At 40.1% G+C, this 25,999-nt stretch overlaps 1 protein-coding gene across 3 annotated transcripts; it reads right to left on the bottom strand.

The window, feature by feature from the left end:
• Positions 1-325: 325 nt before the first annotated feature.
• Positions 326-23,927, bottom strand: LOC108886906 (alsin). 3 transcript variants are annotated; one of them, XM_018682027.1, is made up of 41 exons: positions 23,712-23,927; positions 22,541-22,738; positions 21,556-21,716; positions 21,065-21,289; positions 20,652-20,842; positions 20,369-20,401; positions 20,077-20,271; positions 19,735-19,859; positions 19,387-19,622; positions 18,731-18,818; positions 18,395-18,576; positions 16,818-16,986; positions 16,305-16,401; positions 16,129-16,206; positions 15,649-15,876; positions 14,944-15,115; positions 14,646-14,841; positions 14,047-14,112; positions 13,726-13,885; positions 13,322-13,453; positions 12,786-12,914; positions 12,375-12,398; positions 10,891-10,961; positions 10,361-10,427; positions 10,088-10,266; positions 9,825-9,890; positions 9,495-9,593; positions 8,983-9,147; positions 8,463-8,574; positions 8,016-8,093; positions 7,781-7,917; positions 7,502-7,657; positions 7,284-7,398; positions 6,234-6,391; positions 5,641-5,739; positions 5,269-5,448; positions 5,037-5,082; positions 4,792-4,853; positions 4,477-4,626; positions 4,256-4,352; positions 326-3,799 (listed from the first exon to the last, which is right to left on the bottom strand). In XM_018682027.1, exons 2-41 carry the CDS (start codon positions 22,558-22,560, stop codon positions 3,761-3,763), a joined length of 4,983 nt encoding a protein of 1,660 aa, XP_018537543.1. In that variant the 5' UTR covers positions 22,561-22,738; positions 23,712-23,927; the 3' UTR covers positions 326-3,760. The 3 variants fall into 3 exon arrangements, with proteins under 3 accessions (XP_018537543.1, XP_018537544.1, XP_018537545.1); XM_018682028.1 differs by having other exon boundaries at positions 7,502-7,654; XM_018682029.1 differs by lacking the exon at positions 12,375-12,398.
• Between the last annotated feature and the right edge of the window lie 2,072 nt (positions 23,928-25,999).

The raw sequence follows: 25,999 nt of genomic DNA, 5'->3' as shown, positions 1-25,999 counted from the left end.
TTTTCCTGATAGCGTCACCCAGCGGATTGGATGACTGCAAAAACTACAACCAAGGCAGTTAGGTAAGGAGTAAGGTCTAAACCTGCTCTATATGAGTGTGTCGAGATAACTTATGTGATTTTGCGTTATATAAATAAAAACTGACTTCACTTGAAGACATTTTGACATGTTGCAACAGCAGAAGCACGTGTAAATACTAAAATTCAGTATCACTCTTGAACAGAAAAGAGTCAGTGTCCTGCTATGACAACTCAAAATGTCTTTTTTTCTATTGCAGTCTAGTCATGAATCCAAGTAATAAAGAAATAATTTTCACCGGGAGAGATTTTTCAGAATTAAAATCAAATTTATTGATCCATTATAAGCACATTTATTAAGTTGCTATTTTTTTCAAAACTAATTGACATTCTACAATCAGTTCCCCTGATCACCACTTCACACAAATGCATGAAGTTACAAAAATAGATTTAGTTAGAAAAATTATAAACTCAAGTCATAAATTCAATCTGTTTAGTCTGCAACTGGCTGACTAAACAGTTTAATTTAATTTGCTTAGCCTGAAACCTCCATTGAAATTCAGGTTTTTACAAAGGATTATAACATGTTTTAGTCTTTTAGTTACAAACTACATGGACCTGACCATTTAAGAAATCAAAACTGTTTTTTTTAATTGGTTTTACTTCATTTCAGTAACAATATACCAAGAGGGATTCCCTCCTCAAACTGCATTTTCATATAAAACAATAATGTGATTAATAATAAAGGAAATAAATCTACTTTGCATGATGTATTTAATAGAAAATAACTGGCAATCCTGAAAACTGCAGGCAATTTGTAGTTTTGAGCTAGGACATGAAAAACATTTATCTTGTCCTTTAACCTGGTATTACTGGAGGCCAAATGCTTTGATGTTACATCTGTATTATACTACATGGCAGTGGTTTTAATAGCAAGAAGAACAAAAAACATTCAATGCACTGTCCCAACACATTCTGCAAAAACATGAGTGAGAATAAATACAGTACAAACACAATTCGGTGACAGCTGAAATGCTAGAAATTAGAGAAAAGAATCCAACAGCTGCTTTTCTGTCATTTTGGCAAGTTGTTGTTTGTTGCATTCTGAAGTTCATCCTGAGTGTTTTACAGTCTGTTTTATTCCTGACATCAACACAACAAGCTCAGTTAATCAAGTCAGTAACATGATGGCAGTGCTGTAAATGTAGTTAATGTCATTTTATGAGTCTAGATATCAAACAATATGTAATATGACTGTGACTCTGTGGGGAGAGCAGGCCTCATTACGCAGAGGTGGTCTTGGAAAATTTAGAATATAATGTTCTTTGATATATTTCTCATTAATAATTTCATTTACATTTTAATGATAAATAAATAAATTAACATAATTAAATTATCACTGATTTGGAGGTTTAGATGTGCTAACACACATCACAACTCTACTGGTTAGGGTTGTATCGATTCTGGGACTTAAAAATGTTTTTGTTTTTGAATTAAAAATAGAAGATTATTTTGATGTCCCAACAGGCCTTTATAACACATACAGATGGATTCAGAGGATCAATGCATTTGATGTTGGAATTTTCTTTTGCAGGCTTGTTAATTAGCTATAAAACATAGAACAAATTCAGTCTGGCTCTGCATTAAAACACAGTGATAGACAATCATGTGGCATATTCTTTCCTTTATGTGAGTGCAGTGGTTGATTTTTATAATAGTCTCTCATAATGCAAAAATATTCCTTTAAAAATGAGTGGATACACATCAAATAGTCAACTCTTTTAGGGACTAACCTTCCACCACATTTCATTGAAATATATCAGAAAGTTTTTTTTATAAGTCCTCTGTACAAACAGAACAAAATATAACCTCACAGATGGAGATAATCTATATATACATCTATATACTTTCCTTTTATACAGAAACTAACACTTTCCTGGAAACTGCAACATTAAAACTGTTATCTGTCAGATTTGTTCATAATATGTTCATTCTCTCTCTCTCTCTCTCTCTCTCTCTCTCTCTCTCCCTCACACACACACACACATATACACAAAACACTAAATGAAATACCATTAGAGGAGGAAACATTTCTTTTACACGTGGCTACACTGTGTTAACTCATCAAATTAAGTCAAGCACAAATCATTTCCCAGAGTAGCGACGTGTTACCATCCGATGATGAGCTAACTGGATATTAGTTATGAATATCAGAGGACCAGACCTGAGACAAAAAGCTTCAGGGTTTGTGTTTTAACATGCCGGTGCACACACAGGTTGGATTTGTATTACAGGAGGGTAGAGGTCTTAATAAATACGTAATAAATAAACGGTCAGAAAACTGGAAGTCTGTTTAGTGTGATGTTTTGACGTCTCCTGCGTTTAAAAGATATAACACAACAACGAATAACAACACTTTGAGGAGTGAGAAGGGGATGTTATGAGCAAAGTAAGTTAATTGCATATATGTTTTGCAGGAACATACTGTTACAAGATAAATAGCATTTTTCCCTTTCTATTACCTACAGTTTTCTGAACTGGTGATTTTGGTTTGACCTATTAAACAACGACTGAGACATAAAGTGCCTGAAGCAGTTTTGTCTCTGTTTTCACACAGAGAATATAACTCAGCAACTTTGTAAAGTTCATCTTGTTGGAAAAGTCAAACTTCTCATCCAGTCTGCTCTTCAGCTGCTGCAGCTCAGGAGGCGAGTTTGTCACTCTGAGATCAGTACAAACTAATGAAAACACAGCGCTCACGTCACTATGTAAAATGCTATGAGTGCTGAAAACGTAGTGAAGTGCAAGAAAATATTTTCAGTTTTGGTTTTACAAAACACCAACCAACAGTATAGCGAGCTTCTGTCAGTCTGTCTTGACAACCAGCAATCTCAACTGCTCATTTTTAAGAAAACAGAAGTTACCACATTGAGTTAACTACTGTACACAGTTATAATCGTTACCTACAGGTGGGCTTCATTAAATTTGGACACATCAACAGTGTATTACTGTGATAAATGCACTGTTAATTGCTACTACTGACCCATTAGAAACATATTCAAATTTTACTTATTAGCCTGTGATTTTCCCTTTAAACTGTGACCATGTTTCAGACCCAAGAGGTTAGTTACCTTTGCCTGGAGTGTTAGAAAGTTCTTGTAAAAAGTAGATGAAAAAGGAAAAATATACAGTACAACACTTTACTGTTTATCCTAATGAATTACCTTTTAGGAAAATATTTGAATACTGTACATAGTATTGAGAAGTAAACTGCACTGTTGTTACCTTTGTCTTTGCAAAGTTTTTCATGAAATACTTCCAAAAATGGAAACTGAGCTGATGTATTAGAAAGTGTTACTGAAATCTACAGCAGCAAAATGTTACCATGTTATGAAGATGATAATGCAGTTGTCTAACATGTCCACAAGATGGCGACATGCTACTGAATTCTGTCTTTGAATGAACACTGACTTCAGTAGAAGAAAAAGAACTCTGGAGTGCTGTAACATACCAAAAGGATCAACAGTGAACGAGGCGTCAGACATAATTTCCTGTTTGTGGACAGAAGGTGAAGGTGTTACAACTCTCCCCTGCCTCTCTGTGCAGCCTCAGTACAGCTTCCACCAGAGGAATACTGCTGGTTTGAGTGGCTGGTTTGTTCTGGCAGCTCCTGTGTGCGCAGCAATGTGCCACCTCTGCAGTCTCCATGTCCTGTCGACCGCAGGGTATCCTCCCATTCACTCCTACATAGTCGACTCATGCTGGGTCTGGATATAGCAGGCCTATGGCAGAGAGATGTGGACATGTTTAAAGGTACTGAAATGAACAGACCTATCATTTAAAAAAGATGAATAAACAAGTGAATTATTAAGTACATGAACAGATACAGGAATAACAAAGCAAACTGGAGTAATGAGTGAACTTAGTGAAACAACTAGTGATTAGTAATAAATAGAAATAACTAGAAAGCACGGCATGTCCTCCTGCACAGTGTCCAAAATTTCACACTTCTGAATTTGAATCTGCACCAAAAGACACAGCAGTAGACAACCAGGTGATGTGGAGTGTGAATTCAGGAATTATGTTTATTATAATATTAAGTTTATGTAAAGCAAACAATACCAATAGAATTTACTGGTGAGATGATAAAGTGAATAAATTAATGAATTGCTTCAAGTGTGATTTATTTTCAAACACACTGTGTGTGTGTGTGTGTGTGTTGGGGTGGCGGTTCCCACCTTCAGTGTTGTGAACATGAGTCCCATCTCTCCGTACTGAACGTTGGGATCCATCAGATCTTCTATCAGACTGACCTCAGCTCCCAGGTTCCTGATCCTGGAGAGCAGAGCAGTTAAACAGTCTGCAGCCTCTACTCAAATATGTGTCATGACACCAAAGCTTCTCAGCTTTTACATCTGCTAACAAAGTATGTGTGTGTTTGAGTGTGCAGATAACTCACCTGGCTCTGAGAACCACATAGAGGAAGAGAGGGAGCAGGTCATCCATGCACCAAAGGAAATCACTATCCAGCATAGGTTTTACTTCCTGTGTCAACTCCTCAAATGTTTTCTGGATGACCAGGAGTTTATCTGATGGGGTGAAGGTGGTGCTGCATGTACAGGAGGACAAATATGTTAATGTTTAACTCATTATTCTACATATGAATGTTTTTAATTGTGTTGCATGATTAGTGTTAGAATAATCCAGTCATGTTATATCAAGTCAGTCATTTAATATGAGGTCTTATCATGTTGTCAATTCACATGGCAGCAACCTAATTTGTTGGAGTGTCTCCACAGCAGAAACAAAGCAGGCATCTTTACTGCTGGACACAATCTGAGACAGAGGCAGAGAAAAAGTGTTAAAGATGACATTACAGCATATGCAACTGTAAACAAATACAGCATATCTTCATGTGTTAAAGTAATGGACAGATGGACTGAAAGCTGGTGGATGGAAATGACTGAACATGAGTGCAGAAAATGAGAAAAGATACATGAGGAGAAAACAGTATCTGACCTGCTTTTTCTCTCCTAATATTGACATCCACACTGGCCAGAACTTCCTACAAGAGGAAAAGAAATTATGACGGCTACAACAAACAATTAAAAACTAATTTTTGCATTAAGGTATTCTGAAAAACTCAATAAAATATAAAGTTTCAGTGGAAGGAAACTTGTGTATCTGAGATTAAAGTTATCCAATAACCAGAACAGATCACTTCTCTGTGTGTGTGTCTGTATAAACTCACTCCTGCACTCCCAGGAAGCTGAGCAGCGCCTGGTCGGGCTGTTTGTTGAGTCGGAGGATGCGCTCCCAGTACTGGGCCTCCTCCTGCTCCTCCTGCAGGCAGTACAGCGTGAAGAGAGGAGGGTAGAGTCGAGGGAGCAGCAGAGGGAGAAGCAGTGAGGAACAGCTCACCACTACAACACTGGAGCACAAAAGTGGAGGAAGAGGAGAGAGAGAGAGAGAGATGAAGATTTAATATACAACTTGTCTCTTTCAGCATCACAGAGACAGATGAGCTGACTAGCAAGCAGCTAACCACTGTATCTGCTCAGATAACCATGACTACCTTCAGGTCTATTCTTGTGTGTGTGTGTGTGTGTGTGTTGACACTCACCCTTGTTCTGTTGTGTTAGAGTTGTGTCTGCTTTTGGATGGAGAGGTGGGAGGGTCTGGGATAATGCCACCATCATCTGGTAACCCCGGAAACAGAAATCTGCAAGCAAAAATGTGTGGTACTTAGTGTAGTTTTTAATTCTGGGCTGTACATATCTAAGATTTTATATTCTTTTATACTTTATTTAAAATGTCCTTCTTGTTCTTTGATGCCTCTGGTTTCTCTATCATGACAACGTGCTGTACTTGTGTTTTCTGCTTGTAACTCATTAGTTGTAGACTAAAATATCAGTGTCAGCATGATATACTGATAATATCAATACCAACTCTGAGGGCAAACAGCAGCACACAGCTGTGTAGGCTCCTAACTGTTCTTAAAGGTGTGTTCTTCTCCTCCTCCTTTTCGTCTGAACCTTGAGCCAGTTCATGACAAGTGCAGTGAGTTGTTTCCACCAACCTCCTTTAGCAAACATGAAATAGCTCGAGCCAGCGAGAAGACTACAGCTGTTTTTTCACACCCGAACCAGGTGAGTTTCTCTTGGCTTTATGTTCAGATACCCTGCTGAAAGCAAGAAAGACAGGAGCTGAATCTACCTGACGATGCTGTAGTAATGTGTGAGGTAAGCCTGGACCTCCTGGACAGCCTGCCTGAGCAGCCTGCGGTTGGATCCCACACCGACGTACGTCATCCTGTAGACTGTCACCAACGTCTCCACCAGCCAGCCCAGAGGGTGGAGGGGAGTCTCACATGCCTGATGTAAATCCACAGAGACATAAATACTTAACATCAGTGGGTCAATACAAGTCAGCGTGTGATGCCAACTTTTCTAACAAAGGTAACCTGTTCCCAGTGACTATAAATCAACACATCCTGCAGCTAACAGCAATAATCAGGTCTCATCACTGGAAGGTTTTCACTGTGCAGCAGCTGCAGGGCATTCTGATGTTACATTAACAACATAATAATTACTATAATAACTATAATAATGTGAAAGGTTAGGGTTATTCCTCTCATTCCTCTCATTCTTAAGCAACGCTGTGTCCCTATGACATGTTGTACACACAATCAGCTCAATTTAAAGAGTTAGAAAAGAAAAAAAGGATCATATAAACAAGGAAACAAAAGACAAGAAACATTTGGGTCCTTCTGAAGATCCAAAACTATACTAAAATCGCTGCTCTGGAAATGTCAGGAAAGATCAGACACTTTTACAAAGTGATTTCTTTCCAAGGTGATGTGATTGGGTTATAGATACCATGAGTGTAATAGGCTTTCAGGTGACATACAACTCCCTCTAATGCTCTTTGGTTCAACAGATTATAATTGTAAACATATGTGCTATGATTGAGTGATTTTCTAGATAAAACAACCAGACATGAATAAGAGTTATCAGCAAATCACTTCACAATCACTTTACTGTAACAAACACCTGGTAAACAATATGGTTAATGTTCTGAAGGTTGACAAACTGCTCTTGTTTAACAGCAAACAGTGCATCACCACATCGCCCAACCCTATTTCTTCCTGAAACACAGGCTGTTGTGACCTATTCTACTGGATACTCTACTGATATTTACTGTTCTTTATTGTGAGCTCTCAGTCAGATCATTACAGTGACAGAGGCACAGAAAATTCATTTGTACCTTGGTGAGATATCTTCGTATGTTGTCGTAGTTTGCAGTGGTGACAGGTTCTCCATGCTGAGGAATAAACTCCAAACACTCCAGGACTTTGGTCTGAGACCTACTGAGGTCTGGGCTACAGACAAAGAAACACACACAGAGACACACTTATTTTAATATAGAACACCGCACTTAGAAAACATACAGTATTGTTTCTGTGTGTGTGTTGCTGTGTCTACCTGTGTCGTCGTGCGGTTGTTATAGTCACAGCGATGTTCTCCCAGGCTGCGATCCTCTCTCCCCTCCCAGCTGCTTCACAGCCCAGTCGACTCCAACATTCATTAAACACGCAGGCCCACCTCTGACCTGCAGGCACCACATGCTGACCCAACCTGCTGTACACACACACATTTTTAAAAAATATTTTTAAAATACAGAGAAGAACATAAAATTCTAGATGATAGCTGCTCTAGCTGCTCAATAGAAGTGAATCCCAAATAACAGAAAGTAAGACTCACAACAGACTGCTTCTCTCTTTGTTGTCAGGTTCATCAATAGCTGGTTTGGTGTACGTCCCAACCACTTTCAGCCCTGTGCTCCACTCTCCACTGAACAGACCCTCTAAACAATCACCGTTGGCCAGGGACAAAACACCCTGAAGAAGAAGAGGAAGGAGGAGGAAGAGGAGGAGGAGTCAGTGTGTGTGAAATTATACAGTCTTGCAGAGATAAAAGGAGACAGGTTTTTTTCTACCTTCCCGTTGACAGTCCAGTCATCAGAAAACTCCCCATGGAAAGCTGTGTCGTCATCTGACACCAGCAGCCCTGGACCCTGATAGAAAAAACACACGGCATCAAACATTATACAGTCATATTACAAATGCACGTTACATATACAAATGCAACTCAATTTTCAATCTAATCTTCGTGTTTTTATTTATATTTGTTTAGTAAAAATGTAGTAAAGTCTATGCCCTGAAGTTGCTTATTTGAGACCAGTTATACAGAAGTTAATTTATGGGAGCAATGAAAGTGGCTGCAGTAACAACTCTCTGTCTCAGCAGGCACACCTAGAAAAAGAAAAATGTAAAGAAAATATTCTCTGATATCTTTTAACATTAATGTCTGTACCTCCTCAGAAGTTGGATCCAATCATGCATATGTGAGTATTACGTGTATACATACTTAAGGGTAAACCTACACTCATCTTGTTCTCCTTGAAGGTCCCTTCATAGTACACACCGTACTGGGTGACGACCACAGCGCTGCCGTTTCTCTGGTCGTCCAGCCACAGTCCCATATACTTCTCACCTCTGGTAGAAACAAACGAGAGCAGGGACTAATGCCAGCAGTTTGTCTTTTGCAAATGAAATTTAAATTCATCCACTGCACATTTTTTTAGTACAGTCAGAATAACAAACAATTTGGGAAACTGCACGTTTGAAGAAATTATTTTAAGGAAGATTCCACTGAAAAACTTTGGACAAATAAAAAAAACAAACTCTGCTAATTATTCATATGTCAACAAGTACATTTTTCAAGGGCAGATGTTCTAAAATTGTCAAGTAATTTTTTTTCCTTTAGGACACTCAAGAATAACATTGTCCAATTTCATTACAGGAAAACAAGAATATAATTCAGCCTAAAATGAAACTTCCTTCCAACTTTTAAATGCTAAATAGGAAGTTTTCTCGTGTTTGAAGAAGAGAAATTAATCATACTTGGTAATGTCATCGTAGACTCCATATCCTGTCTTCCTGTCCTGGACCCACTGACCAATGAAAACGCTGGAAGAAGTCCTGGCCTGTTTACCAGAGCTCAGCATGCCATAACCGTGCCGCTGCCCATCACAGAAACAGCCCTCGTACACCTCACCGCTGGCATACCTGGGCAGAGTGCACAGGGGCATGAACACAACCACACACAGGGAACAGCCCTCTATATGTTCATGTGTAGAGAAATGCACTGAGACTGCCAAGGTGCTGGGCTCAGTCTCCACACAGGCCACTCATTCAAAACAGAGACAGAGCTGATGACTCAAGACTGAATACTGTCCTTTACATCAGGGACTTGGTGTCAAGTGTTGCTGCTTAACACCAGATGTAACATCAATGATTCAGCTATGACTTAACTGATAAAGACATGACCTCTGTGACTTGGGTATGAGTAATGTTACTGTATGTTCAGTGCTACTCTACCGTATTAAAAAGTCAATAGAAAGCAGTGTACTGACTTGTACTTGCCAAAACCATGGATCTTGCCATCTTTCCAGTGTCCCTGGTAGGTGTCTGGTTTATTCAGCACTTTGTTGGGTATTATACACTCCCCATAGCTGGAAATAAATATAACAATGATGCAGGATGTTGCAACAACAGTTTAAGCTTTGGTTAATCACACTGTTGTAAATGGCAAAAATCTGCATTTGGTTTCGGTGAGTCTGCGGAGGAATGGCAGATTTAGGCTGGATACCAACGTTATTTTCTGTTCCTGAATCATTAATATTTTAACTTCTCATTATTTGATTCACATTGTAAATTAATAACATACTAACAAACATACTGACCCATCCTCCAGGCCGTTCTTAAAGTTTCCAGTGTACGTCCGTCCGTCTGGCCACTTCATGGTTCCTCTGTAAAAGCAATTAGAATTTACTATTTGCACTCTGTGGTTTTTTAATTAGCTACAACCAGGTAGAGTGAACTTAAGCCTTCAGTCTAAGAAAGTCCGGAATGAACAACGAACACACCCATAAGCAAACATTATTCAGTGCACAGTTGAGCTGCAGAGTTGGAGATGAAAGAGGCACACACACACAGTCTTTCTAACCTGCCATGAACTCGCCCTGCCAGCCAGCCCCCCGTGTACTGGGCATCTTTAAACCGTCCCTCTCCAGTGAACGTGTAGGAGGCGGTACGAGACATCGCCGTCATCCCCGGTGATGACCCCTGACCTCCGCCACCCAACACCTGATCCACCGCCTGGTTCAGAGATCGTAGCCACTTATTCTACAGACAGAGAAAGAGAAAATGTAAAACACTTTGAGTGAAAACCAAGCTCCCATAAGTGTGTGCATAAAAAGTGTATAAACTATAAATGTACCTTCTCCTGTGGTGTTGAAGCCACCAAGGTGAAACTCTCCTCTGGACATGTAATTTTGATGGCATAGCTGAAGACACACAGGACAGACAATGATTAACATGATCTGTATTAACATATATGCTAAACAAAGAGTTTTCCAAGATGAGAAAAAATATTTTTTTAAAATCTGGAAATATTGTAACATGGTCATCAAGGACACTTTGATACACACAATGTTGGTGCTGTAACTGATCATTAAGGTCATTACACATTATTTTGCACAACCCACTGCCCTGCACTTTGCAATCTTCTCTGTTTACATGAATGTGTGTGGTATATAATTTATAATTGTCCAGTGAGTATGCAGTATGGTTGTACTGTGTTTGCAGATTGTTTGTACTTTATAGTACATCAAATGGATGCACCGGATTTGTTGAATGCATGTTTGCTGCTGTTCTTTGCTGGACCATATGAAATGTTATATACGTTTAACTGTATACTCTGTATATGGCAAACAACATTAAAAGCTAAAAGCAAAACAACAAACTCACAGTCCACTGCTGTCTTCAGTGACTGGTTTCACCCACAGACAGGTCAGAGGATAGACATGATGTGAGGAGAACTGGAGAGGGGTACAGACAGAGGGAGAGCACTGGTTAAAGCATTTTATTACCATCTTTCTGCATATATGAGTCTTAATCATTCTCACATTGGCTAAGATCACACAAAACTACTGTCTCCAGAGATTATGTGTGTAAGAGTGTGTCTAACTGTAGTTTTTTGATGTAGAAGTTGCACAAAACACAGTGTATGTACTCTCAGTTTTACTAAATGTGGATGTGAGGAATCTTGAGATGAATGAGCTGTCACTATGCACCACTTCCTGATTCTAAACAAAAACCACATACAGTATTTGTCAGTTATGTCCATGCAGTTTTGGCCTTCATGATATTTCATTAATGTTTCAACACCACTTTTGCTTTACAGAACAGACTAGACAAAACTAAACCAAACAAATGTTTTTACTATTATTTCCTATTATTTAACCTAATCATAAGCAAGACTGTCATGAAGGTTGAAAACCAAAAAAGTTACAGTGTACGTTTATGAATGATTAGCAATAACACAAAGTATATATGATTTATAGATAACAAAACATTCAAAACGTCTAATATACTCCTTTCAGTTTACTTTTATTTTATTGATTAAGCTTTATTTAGCTTTACTATGTTTCACCACTATCTGCTGTCTATTAACACACCACCCCACACCGAGCAGAAAGGCAGGCAAACTATTAAACCTTAGTCAGGGTTTAGAGTTCGAACACTGAGTGAAGGGGAAGAGACAAACAGGACGAGGTAACAGTAAATATGTTTTCCTCCAAGAATGAAGAAGTTGTCATCTGGCACAAAGCTAGAACGCAGCAGTGAGTCGCATCCCTTCACCAGCATCTTTATGAGGTATGAGCTATCAGGACCATGACCACGTCTATTTTCACCATTAACTGACCAATGCTACTGTTGCAAACCCAAACACACAAACACACACACACGCAGAGCAGCCTGTTTAGCGGGAGCTACAGTTCAGTTTGGAAAGAATTAGCCATCAAAATGACATGCATAAAATAAATACATTTTAACACAGAAGATCTGCAATGCTAACGGTTACAATGCCCAGTGTTTATTCAGTTAGTTCACCCCCACTGATATAAATGCAGTGGACAAAATATTAGAAACAGACTGCATTAGTTTTGGTTTGATGTATCAAATAATCTGGTGTCTGAGGGTATAACTAGTACCTGTAGATCAAAACTGTAGCTGTTTCAATGGGCAAAGGTTTGGGCGGACAGCCCCTTTAACATTACACAATGATCTGTGTTAATATTCATTTACTTTCTAATACCACATGAACCTCTCAAGAGGTGTGAGCACTGAACAGAGGCCAGCCCACCTATGCTGCTGCAGCACAAAGCTCAGGGTGGTTAAACTGGTTGGTTGGAGGTGAAGTTGGGTAAACTGGTGTCAGAAATACTTACAAAGCTCTGAGAGGGAATGGCACCCTGAGTGAATGAAAGACACAATGTACACATTTAAACTTTATGTGGTAGATGTCCAGAAGCACCAGGAAGACAAACACACAGACCCTGTGGAAGTTTTGTCTGATCTGAGCAAGGCCGACAAAGATCCTGTGGATTTTCTCTGATGTTTAAGCAAAGGTTGTTGTTGTTGTTCACTGTAAGATCCTTAATATCAATAAATGTTGGACAGATGGGGGCATTGCTCCCTGATGTAGGCATTGTTAGTGAACTGTAACTACAGTCCATAGAGAACTTATGCTGTCCAGCATGGACTTAAACTACCTACAATTAGAAGAGAAAAACAATAATGTAATGTAATGTGTATGTAATTTTCTGGATAGATTTTCTGTGTTTGCATGTGTTGTGTACCTGTGTGTGCACCAGTGCATCGTTGAACAGTATGAACCAATGGTTGGAGAACCGCCCGGCGTTCTGCAGGGTCAGAGATCTGTTGCTGCTTTCACAAACTACACGACGCTGCGGGAGACGCAGCACCTCCTGTGGAACAAAGTGCGAACTGTTTTCTACTTCAGAAAACTAGTCATTGATAACAACACTTGCATATTTTTAATTTAATAGTCAAAGTGATTAGCTTCTTGATTGATTTGCATTTTCACATCTTGATGACCTTTCTCTTGTGTTTCACAAAAACATTTTGCAATACGTGGTTTTTATGATACAGAGCCATGTGTTGTAAATCAAACTTTTCCCTGTGAACAGAAACTTCATCATCCCTGAGTCACAAGCACAGCTGCTGGTGTGGTTTAACACCTCAGAGAAGAGTATGCAGTCTTATGTGTATCATATCTTGGGAATGTAACATCTCTGAAGGTTTTCTCATCAGAACAGTACAGAGAAGGGGAGATATTGCAGGTTATAATAACAAAAAACAGAGTCATGCTCACGGTATGTTTTCCACAGTGAGTCTTCCAGAAGAGGAATGTGGTCTCAGCCTCCTTCTTCCTCCTCAACAGGGACAAAGACAGGGACTCAAACTGAATACAGCCCTGATGGAGGGACTGATACTCTATAGTTAACTGGAGGAGAGAAATGGACAGTTAAATTTTTTTTCTGTATATTTGAACATACAGGAGTGGCAGTGCAGAATCCTTATAGCTAATACAGTTAACGTAATAAATTACAATATAAAAAAGTTACTCAATCGTGGGAAATACAGAAGGACAGAAAAAGTAGAAAGTGAAAGAGAGGGGATAAAAAGGAAGATCAAAAGAATGTTTGAGTGAAAAAGGGTAAAAAAAAGAAAAAAAAAGAAGAAGCACTCTCCGCTCTCACAGAGTTTCATCCTCACCACATCATAGCAGGCTGCCAGTTTTAGCAGGATTCGGCTGTAGTGGTGGAGCTGCTGCAGAGGCCAGTACAACAGTGAAACCAGGTCAAGTTCACCACTGCCAGACTGATCTGAAACACACAGCTGAGCGAGCGTGGTCTGCTGAGAGCCTAAACACTCACTGGACAGAAACAGAGAGAGGCAAAGAGAGAGAGGATACTTTCAGGATTTCATTATCTTCAGTATTTTCTTCTACTGAATATGTGTTTGTTTTCACTTAATGGTGGCTAATCCATTTACTTTATTACAAGTAAAACATAAAGACAGACTAAAGAAACTTACAGTGAGAGTTTATGGAGTGACTGGAATCCACCCATCACCTGGAAGTGACCTAATGCAGAGAAATATCTGGACAGAGACAAACAGAAAGAGTTTATCAGATCAGCGAATTTCATTTTAATTCACATACTAGATAAAGCAGAAGAATGTCAAATGAACAACTCATAACCTCTAGCTCACATCTGAGGTATTCTTACTTTTGTTGACATGTTGAAAGTATTTTTCATCATTCACTCCTTGCACTATCTACTCTCAAGAGAAACTTGACAGGAGATAGTCAAGCTTCAGCTTTATTTGCTCTGGCAGCCACATTGCAGATTTGTGTCTTATGCTCATCTAACAAGATTTTCCCTGAAACTAAAAACTTGTTCAGTTTACCTGCTGTGTGACTTAAATAACCCAAGGTTTGTATTTAAACAAAAATGTGCAGTTAAAGAAACATAATAAAAGAGCAAGAACAGACTGAAAACAGAAGAAAAAACCTGTGTGAAAAAGTAGAGCAGGAAATTGAAAAAAATAAAACAAAAATAGAATTACTGCCATGTTCTGGAAGAAAAGTACAGTGTGGATTTTTTATGCTGATAAAAAAGGGCGACTCTTACTCTTTATAAATGTCCAGGAAGTGCTCAGTGTGCGTCAGCAGTGGAAGGGAAGTGACATCACGGCTCTGCACATCATGCAGGAAGTAGCTGAGGCACGTGGAGTGTCGACCGATCAAGGTGCTCAGATGAACAAAACTCTCGCAGAGAGAGAAGAAGAGATGAGTGCACGGCTCACCTAACAATGGGCACACGCCCTCTGTGGAGGATAGCACACATACAAATCATGCATGTATCAGTTTACAGATAATTTGTTGTATTCTGTGGACACTTTGCATTACTAAGAGGGAGACAGTCTCACCTCTGTTACGTAGCGGGGTGAGGAGGAGCTTCCTGACGCTGCTCAACCAGCAGTAGAAGTGCCTCTCTCTGGAGGCCAGCTCGTGGATAGCTGAGATGAAGCCCATGACGTTCTGGTCAGCCAACACCGCACAGCTCTGACCACCACTGCACACACTGCTAATGTAACCCATCTATATACACACACACAGAGGAAACTGACATCAACAGTGATCATGTTTTTGTTAAGATCACACTGAGTTTACAGAGACTTACTTTGTTTTTGTCATTGATAAAAACCACACTTTCTCTGACTTCTCCCTTTGTTCAGTTCATTTCCATGAGTTGATTTAAACATGGCCACTGTAAATTATTACTGCCACTGTGTTATGTTCATGGTACTGCCAGTGCAACACATAACATTTCTTTTTCAGCACGTCTGCTTGGACCTTAACCATAGTGAACTATTTCCAATGTAGAATAAAAATAAACACACCCCTGTGATGCAGTTACACCCATCATCTTACTCATTCCCTCCTGTTGAAAGATGGTAAATTAACTGTATCCTTGTTGAGTTTTTGTATTTGTATAAAGCCTATCTAGGGACAGGCATTGCAAATTAGCTCAGGCTATTAAATGCTATGGTTTATGGCCTTGATCTGTACTATATAATTATCCCCACAAAAATAAGCATTCAAACAGTTTTGTGCATTTTTGACCTACAAACCTCCATGCATAGCGGCAGCAGGGTGGGTCTGACTGTATAACTCTCCGCCCTGTTAGGTGACCTCTGGTATGACCTTTGATTCTGGTGTGACCTCTCACTCTGCGCCGACATTGGCTCTTGATGCTGGCCGCAGTACAAGAGGATCGGCTGGATGCAGTCTCCGTCAGCCAAGAGGAGGGAGTGGCTCTGACCGGCCGACACGTCCCAAACCCGTAGACCCTCAGACAGCTATGGCAGCCCGCCAGAGACAAAACATACTCTGTTATTGGGACATTTACTGGCTTGTATGTGTGTATTAATATTTGGACGTTGTTGAAAATGTTTCAGTGTTGCTGACACCTTTCAACTGTTGGCCATAATACGCCATGAGGATTTGATTTGATTGAGAATAAGAATGACTGAACTAATTTCAGTAAATACTGGATGTAGAAATAAGCATTTGAGTGAATATATGGAGAGCATGACTGCAGATTGCTGTACCTTCGCCTGTTGAGGAATAGTGACAGGGCTGTTGACATGTCCGAGCTGCCCGCACATGTTGCTGCCCCATGAAAACACCTGAAGCACGTAAGGACAGTTTTAGGGTGTGTGAGTGTGAGTGTGTTTGTGTTCTCCTATGTAAGACCTTGAAAATGTGTGGTGTGTGTTTGTCTTACCTGGCACTGAGCGCTGAGGGCCAATGAATGGTGTGATCCTGCAGCAACTTTGATCACTTCCTCGCCTGTCAAAGACTTGATACACAGAGGCTGGAGTCTGAACACACAAACATACAGGATTAAGTACATTTCATGCCATTTATGTCAGTATTTTATCACAAAATGACAGTATCTCACTACTTACTACTTGATATAATAATAATGATACAAATGATATGTGGTAAAATGTTTATGAGACATTTACAAATGCTATTTCTATGTCCTTACATTATGTTTGGAGACGTTTTTGGATCAGGTAAAAGCATTCTTAAATGTGTGTGTTACCAAAAGACTAATAATTTGTGATGCTCATTATAAAATAAGGAGAGTTTAGGTATAGAAAAACATAATTTAATAACACTGTAAATTTATTCAGGGTCTTTTAATGAGAAAATGCTTAACATGACAACAGAGTTTGAGAACATATTTACACAAGACAGCCTTTATTCTAAGTGTGTGTTTGTGCATTCAGACCTGGCAAGCTGATCTCCATGGCCTAGTTGCCCCTCAGACCCACGGCCCCAGCTCCACACTTCTGTCCCCAGAGACGGCAACCTGTCTCCTGCCTCCTCTGGTGCTGAAGCCTGTGTACGACCAGCAGAGGACGGTCTGCAGGCACAAGGCCGTCGTCGCCGTGGAGACCCTGAAAGAAAAAACACATCATCAAATGGTAAAATCCTGGTAACAGTGTTGTTTCGTGTACAACGTAAATGTATTTAGTGTTGTGATCTCTCTATAGACTGCAACAGAGTTCAAAATACAATGTTGTCATCAGCTAAACAGACAGGGAAGCAGTTGAGGTGAGGTCAGTGAGTATAGAACAGAAAACAGCAACAACAACAGAAGAAAGCAGGAGATCCACTGTACGTTGTTACTGACACCTTTGTTCAGCCACACAGGTAAACAAAGGTTAGAAATTGTTTATCGATAATCAGTGACTACTAAAATTGAAAAAAGGTCTACAGGCTGGATGGTTTTCAGGTCTGTGTTGACTGGAACAGACTTTCATTCTGAAACTTCTGGCAAACCAAAAAATGAGAAGTTAGTCTGCTGCATCTGCTCCCTGAAGGTCAAACTGTGTTTCTCCCTGTCTAGTGTGTCACTATATCACTAAACTTCAGGTGTAGTCATTTTTATTTTCTTCTGATAACGGGTTAATTATCATGTTATCTCAAGAAAGCAAATACTGTTATCTGCAGATAGCAACAATAATTTTATCACGTGATCATGCGCATGCTGTAATCTTGACTTCTTTATCAGTTGATAAGAGCTGATAACAGATCCAGGAGGAGCCTATTGTCATCAAAGTGAAAGGCATTGTGTATTTCTGCTCAAGATAATACTTATATTCTTCTTCCCTGTTAGCAATGCAGGAGGAATGCATTTCAGTGATGCTGCCTGTAGCAGATAATGTGTGAGGTGGCACATTCTGTATTTTTATGTAACCCAATTTCTTGATGTCAAAGAGAAGCGCTCCAGACAAAATCATAATTATGCAAAAATGGCATCCATAAAGCCTCCACAGTTTCTTAGTATTTATTTTTGCTGTTGTTTCCATTTCTTCCATTTCCTTCTTGTTGTAGCTGTGACTTCCAGCTGAGAGGCTGCACCCTCACAGGAATAACAGTTAAATATTTTAGAAAATATGTTTATTTGCCTTCTTGCTGAGAGTTAGATGAGAATATTAATAACTCTAGAAGCTAGAGCCAGGAGACGGTTAGCTTAGCACAAAGACTGGAGGCAGTCTTTGAAACAGTTAGCTTGGCTCTGTCTAAAGTTCAACACTCCCATCAGCACCTTTAATGCCAGTTTCAGTATTTTATCATATTGTTACTTAAAGGCAAAAGCTAAGTTATAGTTTCACAGGGAGTAAAATGCTTTGAATATTTCCTTGCGGACTTCGTCCAGTCTTTATGCTAAACTAAGCTTACAGTCTCCTGGTTCCATACTTAGCTCAGGGTATCAACTTTCTTATCTCACTCTTGGCAGAAAAGTAAATAAGCGCATTTCCCAAAAGTGTAGTCAAGTTGTTCACACCCTGCCATTCCTACCATGGGTGGGTGTCCCAGGCAGTGAACGTCTCCTGTTTACTGCCGTGTTCCCCTTCTGGTTTATATTTGTAAGACTGGAGCTCTTCTGCCCCTGCAGTGCCTTCTTCTCTGTCTCCAGACAAAGTCGAACCTCTTCCAAGCACACAGGGGAGGAGGAGTATGGCCCAGACACTCCACTGTTACTGTAGGAGAGAAGATCAGGCTGAAAATAACACTGTTGGAGAGTCTTTTTGGTATGTAGATAAAGCACCAAAATTCAGGGTGTGTATCTGCATTGCTAAAAATTCCACTACTTTCTCATGCTTGTGCTTCAGTGTCAACGAAACTTGGTCGTACTTGGTGGTCTGACTGTTAAGTGATGATTCTTCCTTATAACTGGAAGTGAACAGATCCATGGAAGGAGTTGAGGAAACACAGCTGTCATCTGGAGAGAGAGATGGAGGCAGAGGAAGAGAAAGTTACACAGCTCAAAGTGAAAAATAAACAATGAAATGAAAGAATGAATAAATGAGGAATCCAAAAAAGCAAACTTAGGAGCATGAACACAATGGAACAAAATCAATGGCAAACAAGAAGCAAAAAACAGTTTTGGACAAATAACGAAACTTGAGAGAAAGAATCAACAAATTCACACATTTCTAAACATAAACAGGGACAAAGAGATGAATGAAAAAATAAATGAAAGAACAAATAAATAAATGGTCCCACAGTTGTAGAAAGTGAGATTCCAAGTGCTTTTTGATTATAAAGCAGCTCTAGGTGATATATAAATACTGTGAAATTGTTTATGAACATTGTTCTTACTAAAGCTCTGGAGAGAAGCGTGAAGAGGAGATATAAAACTAAATCTGAGATGGTTTTGGTACTCAAAACTGCAAACATATCTTGTTGGATATCAAAACTAAAAAAAAAAGAGTAGAGTAAAATATGTGAGCTTTAAGAACAAAGCAATGAAAATGAACAAAAGACAAAGGAAATGACACATAACAAACCTGAAGTGTGACTGCTCAGTGAGTCAGTATCCCCTGGTCCAGAGGTGTTTTGCATTTCCAATGAGTGACCAGAGAGTTTCTGGAGGAGATTCTGGAGCTCCACCTCATCAGAGAAAGCAGAGTTCTTGCTGGCTCTCCAGCCTGACAGTGGGTGAGACTTGGGGCTCCCATCCACCTGAGTTAGATGGTTAGTCTCCTCGTCAGGCTCGAGATCGGCGCCAACTGGGAGATTCTTCCTGAAGTTTTGTAATAGAGGGAAAGGAAAGAGAGAGAAGAAAAGGAAATATTAAATGCAAATAAGCAGAAATTAATGGATAAACAAGTGGCCCATAAGTTATAATACTGTACTGTTTAGTGGTAGATCTGCCCTCCTCAGAAAACGGGCATGAGCCAGCTCCAGAGCCAGGGCTGCTGCCAGCTGACCTTCCCCCACGTTGGAGCCTTCGTCTAGGGCCTCTTCTCCTGGGAGAGGTCTGGGAATGCAAACGAGACAGGAGCAATAGCCAGTGCTGGAACAGCTGAACCTCTTAAAAGGGAATAGATACTTGCAGATATGATGTGGTGTTGTAGTGTTATAGCTGCTGAAAGATCAAAGATCCCATAGTAACAGATCACAAGACTGGAAGGTTTAAGAGTTTTACTCATTCATGACCAGATTTGTTTGATTCCTTCTTTTTTGAATATACTTACCTCGCCTGTCAAGACTTCAGACAGCTCCACCCCCAGCGGACAGTAGTGAGCATCATCAACTGTATCCTCCCTCTCTGTCACTGTGTAGTGAGGTGACTGGCCCCGCTCCCTCTTCTCAGGGGTGTTCTGGGTACTGTAGTTCTGAGGAGGTAAACTGCGCACCAGGGCTAGGCTGTGGTAGGCGCCACAAGCAACCTGCAGGAAATAAATAGAGCTGGTATTTCTGGAGGTAGATCATAGTATTTTTGTTATTTAAATGTGGCAATGTAACGATAAAAGGAAGAGAAACTACCTGAATCACATGTCTGCCAGCCAAGTGCTCCACCTAGGCCACAGATGGAACATGCACAGGTGTACAAAACATTAATTCACCATCAACCAGTACACATTTGGTCAGACGACTAAATATCTTAAGTTGGCAGCATGTATGCTCAGCCAAACAAACTGTATAAATACAGATCAAACTCAATAAAATAAAATAAAAAAAAAAAAGTTCAATGTGCACGATAGGGTTGATTTTTTGACATCTGATCAAATCATGAATGCTGAAATTCATTGACCTTACATAAACTTACCTTCTGTGGTCTCCACACAGGGAACGTGTTTGTGACCAGGCCAAGCTGGCAGCCACTGCCCCAGGCCCACAGCTCATTCTGGGAAGACAGAGCCAGACTGTGCTCCCGTCCACAGGCCAGATCCACAACCCGAACCACTGCTGGAGGAACGACCTCACTGTCCACAACACTGACCGGGCACGGCTCTGAAACTGACATGGGGCACGTGTATGTGAGGCATACACATACACTGTCTAAATACTGCTGGAGGGACTTTTACAGCAAAACTAGAGAAACCTGTTTTCATGTTTTTTTAAATAGCTCGTACGTATTAACACTGTTTTTGGCAAAATCAAGTACAACAATGTGCATTCTTTAGCTATAGGACATCAAAATACCTGGATACAGCATTAGGAAATGTGAGGCTGACCAACCTGTGATGTTTGTGACTGTGCCCTTCTCAGTCAGCCCACACTGTCCTGCAGTGTTCTCTCCCCACATGTAGACGCTGCCCTGCTCACTCAGCGCTCCACAGTGGAAGCCGCCGGCAGCCACACGGACCACTGTCTTCCCCAGCAGAGACACCTCTAGCACGGGAGCAGACACTGGGATGCTCAGATCCCTCCACAACAGCTCTCCGAACGAATACACCTGACCACCTGGAAGACAACATTAAAATGTTTCTAAGGCAGCCAAAACTGACACTGACGTAGCACAGGCACAGAAGAAAAAACATCCCTTCCGATAGGGATGGAGCAGTTTAGGCAAAATATGATGATAATTAATACAAGTTAAGTATATATCACCATGCACAACAGCATCTAGATATGGTAATTTTTAATTACAATACAATTATGCAAGTCCTCAAGTTATAGCATTTAACTATTGCTCAGCCCTGCTTCACCACAGACACACACATACTCACCCTGTGTAAGCAGGAGCCCATGATGTTCTCCCAGGGTGGCCTGCAGAACAGGTCTGGAAAGCAGCACTCTCTCTGGACAGAACTGGTCACTGGGGCCCGCTGACTGCCAGATGTGGAGAAGTCCTCGCTCGGGAGGTGTGGCGGCCTGCTCATTGGCAGGGCTGCAGTACAACACACAAATGTATTACGATTAGAGCCTGAATTGGACCCTGAACTTAAACTAGACTAGATCTCAGCCTGAACAAACTCTGTCCAAATCCAAACCAGCTAATTCTGAACACAGCAAGAGGGCTCAGAAACCACATGTCACTTCTAGTATTGAGATTTGTTCTCATTCATTAGTTGTGGTTTAGTGACACACATTTAAGTTGTCTGAATGTCTGATTTCCATTTCATTCAACCATCAACCGATAATTGGTTGTTGAGCAAGTGCAGGCCCTGGCATGAAGAAATGTTTTGAGGGAGGAGGCCTGTAAATACCTGAATAACGATAGTGTACACAATGTTCAAACTGAACACAAATATACTGCAGAACTACAATGCAGAGATGCAGCACTGGCCAGACCCTCTTCTGATGTGGGTCTCATTTTGCTGCAGGTCAAAACAACAGCCCACGACGGAGCTTAGCCTATCTATAGTGGAGCAAGTTAGCAAAGATGATATATCCAGAGAATTTGTTTTACTTGGAGTTTAAATTCCCAATATTTCAGTATTTGTTTAAATATATTTTGTAAAGGCTGACACTGACCGAGGCTGACCATTTGTAATATAAACATATAAAACTAACAAACATTAATTAACAACTCTGTTCATATTTAAAGAACTCTGACCTGTACTAACAGTATAAAAGTTGCCATTTACAGTAATCTAACCTTAACTGACTGTTAGATTGAGGCACCGGTTTCAGATTCAAAATATTTGCAGAGTAAACAGGTTACTGGAAAGATATAAACAGAACAAGAGCAGCTTAAAAGTGTGTGTTTACCTTTCCTCTCTGTTTTCCATCACTTCAGACTCTCCATTCCACTGGACAGTGAAGGCATCTTTATTATCATTACTTCAAAGCTGTTTGTGTCCTGTTCACGTTGAACAACATATCAGTTTGCAGGTAGCAACAGGTGAGTCTTCTGTCCTGTTTTGACGCCTCTTTGGTTCATCTGGCCTCAGGTGCTTGTTATAATACCTGGTTGTCAAAAAATCATAATAAGCACTTTATATTAGATGTGGTGCATCCAATATTCACCTTCAACTATCCAGGAAAGGTCTGCTTTCACTTCATTTTAGTTCTCTGCAAATGTTAAGCCTGTACTCTGAAACTTGGTTGACACTGGTAATGCATCTCATTCAATATTCAGTCACTATACTATTGTCGTAACATTTCTGTTTCATGATAATATAAATAGGCTGCAATAAATAATCATAGTTTGTGTCCCGTTGTGATGTCACTGCATTTAACATCAAATGGATCACTTTATATGTGATTCATGCCTCAGTTTAACTCCATGTTGGAAATACACTCTTGTTAATATTTTTTGTTAGTATCATGATATTAACTCAGCAAAAGAATCTTAACTCAAGGTTTACCTTCTGGCTTTTTCTGTGGCTTGCAGTCTTGACAAACTTATTTTAAAGTTACAAAATGAACTGTCACGCTCTAGTGATATTGATTTCAGCCATATTACCAAACTCCCATGGGGTGATGTGGTTTCTAATGGTTCCACTGGGAGTGGGAGTGGTTTTATTTAATCTTTTCTGCTGGGTTCTTATGATCCGTAAAGGCACTGCTGTCACCCAGTAAAGCTGAGAGTTTAACAACTGTTACGTGCTGATATTACGTTAAAAAAGAAAAGCTATACCACACATTACTGATCTATTCCTGTACTTGTGGAAACACCACATAAACACAGAGCCCTTAAGTTAATCACTAAATCTTTTTACGTTCACACAGACTGATTAGCTAACACGACAGGCATGCTTGTTAAAACAGAAACAACCGACACTTTCTTGCTATAGGCATTTCTACAAGTAGCGTTTTTACCTCCCTTAAAATAAAGTACAGAGGTCATGTATTGTCGCTACTGTATATGGTGGTTAAGCTAATAAACTGAAGTTGGCTAGCTCCGTGCTACCGCTGCTAAAGGCTAACTTAAACTTACCAACTGCCAGTTTGGACTCGGGAGAAAGTCGCGGCGACGTGCGAAGCGGCGAGTCTGAATGAAACCGGATAACTATGTGTAACTGTCGCGGCAGAAACACTGACCTAGTACATTTTTAATGTATTCAAATCAGTGCATCGCAGTGAAAGCAGAAGTTGTGTCTGACAGTTGAGCGTTAATGTTGTTGTTGGGAGGCAGCTCTCTGATGGCATCCGGGTAGGGACAAACAGTACGGGGTTGCCACACCTGTGGGTACTTGCTCAGAGAGGCGATAGTGATGGAGAGATGTGCCACTCTGTTGCTATTTCCAGAGCTACAGGATTTTAGCTGGGGTTTTTTTTTTCATGTTGTCTACTATACTTAAAAAACGTGTTTCACTATTAACTTGATTAAAATTGCTCATAACAACGAACCCAAACCCATATATCCAGAGTCTGTAGGACTATCCTCAGTGACCTGAGGTGACCCTGATCTCAAACATCATGAAGTCAGTTTGGGATCACATGAACGGACAGAAGAGGACTTAAATCCACAGAAGAAATGTGGCAAGTTCTCCAAGATGCTTTGGAAAAACTTACCTGCCAAGTACCTTTTAAAAAAGTGCACAAATGCATCAACTGGTGCTGATTTACTGCACTTTGTATTAAGGTAATTGATGAAAACTATGCATGCCATTATTTTAGAAAGCATTGCATGGTTTGTTTATTAGCCCACAGGGTCCTCTGCTGGGTTTTGGAACAGCATAGGTGTATCTACCTATCAGCTACACTTGTCCTGTTTGAGCTCACGTTGAGTCTCACTGTTGAGCAGCAGGACCTGTGGTATGACTTCACTGCACATCACATATGACACATATACACCTGATGATCTCTGTAGATGTGTGCAGTCCTTAAGAGAGGGAAACTTCAGTGTTTCCCTGGACCTGATGCCTGCAGGCTAAATGGCTTTATCAACGCTCATATAAGTATTTATTCTAAGACACTAGCTGCAGCAGAGTGTGGTGTTCGAGGACCCTCACAACAGTGATATTATCATGATATTAAATAACCCTGTGGTTCCAAACTGGGCTCCACCAATCCCTTTATTAGTGGTGGATGCCAACTGTATACTTCACTGATTTATGTGCCGAGTAGTTAATTAATACTGTGTTGCTTCTCTAAGGGTCTGAGCTGTTCCACATAGACATACGCTCTCTCCCAATATACTATATATACACAGTATATGTATACATGTGTATGTGTGTATTGTCCACTGCTACCTCCTCTATTTTTTCCTTTCCTTTTTTTCCTTTTCTTCCCCTTCCCTTCACCCATGTTCGTGATCAGCCCTTGTTTGCCGTTTTAGTGTTCTCTATATAAAAGTGTCCAGCAGGTTTTGGCTTCGACTTTTACTGCCTGCAGTAAAACAGGAAAATAAAATGGAAAAAAGGAAAAGCGGCAGGGAATGCAGGGAGAGAAAAGAGAGTCTAATATTTTTTTGCCTTCTTGGAGCTGAACATGAGACATTAAAAGGATCGGAGCTGCTGGCTGTAGCTTCTGGGTTCTTTGTGCTCCTTTTTCTTGCTAATCTAATATTCAGTTTTCACCACACAAACATCTTACAGCTCACAGTCTATCATCTAATAAGACACATGATGTCATGTTTTCGTGCTTTATCTTCAAACCCTCAACCATCATATTGGATCACTGAAAGTCCACTTATGGTTGGGCGACCATGGCAACATCTTTTTCACCAGCTCGGTTTAAAAATCGAAAGTGTTTCTCTGTTCAGATGATCGCAGGAAACTACAAAAATGTAGTTTAAGAACATAATATTTTGCCTTGCCAAAAAACAGCTATAATCAAAAATGAGCATCAAAATGATCATGTGAAGTGGGAAGCTAATTACATTAAAAAGGCTTCTATTTAGAGATAACTCTCACATAACAGATGTTAGACTTCTCACCAGAACTTGCACCCATTCCATCAACAGACTTAGAAAATAGCCTGTGCTTTCAGCTGTATTACTGTGATATAACGATGATATTTTTTTTCATTTTTCTCAGACAAGCTAAAGTCTCAAACTGTACAGAAAAGAAACTATGGTGGACTAGAAGACAGAGAAAACACATGGCAGGTTGGAAGTTGGAAGTAATTTAACATATACAGCATGTGTATTAAAGGACTTTAAATATGGGAAACTCTGATGTAGTCCTTTAAATAAAGATTGGGGCTGTGTGATCATGCAACAAGCTACAGCTACAAGCAGTTCATACAAACATCATGTTGGACGCAGTTAAGAATCATATA

Source organism: Lates calcarifer, linkage group LG1, assembly GCF_001640805.2.
Source record: "Lates calcarifer isolate ASB-BC8 linkage group LG1, TLL_Latcal_v3, whole genome shotgun sequence".
Lineage (NCBI taxonomy): Eukaryota > Metazoa > Chordata > Actinopteri > Centropomidae > Lates > Lates calcarifer.
The sequence above is the reverse complement of the archived record's forward strand: the minus strand, read 5'-3'. Positions and strand labels throughout refer to the sequence as shown.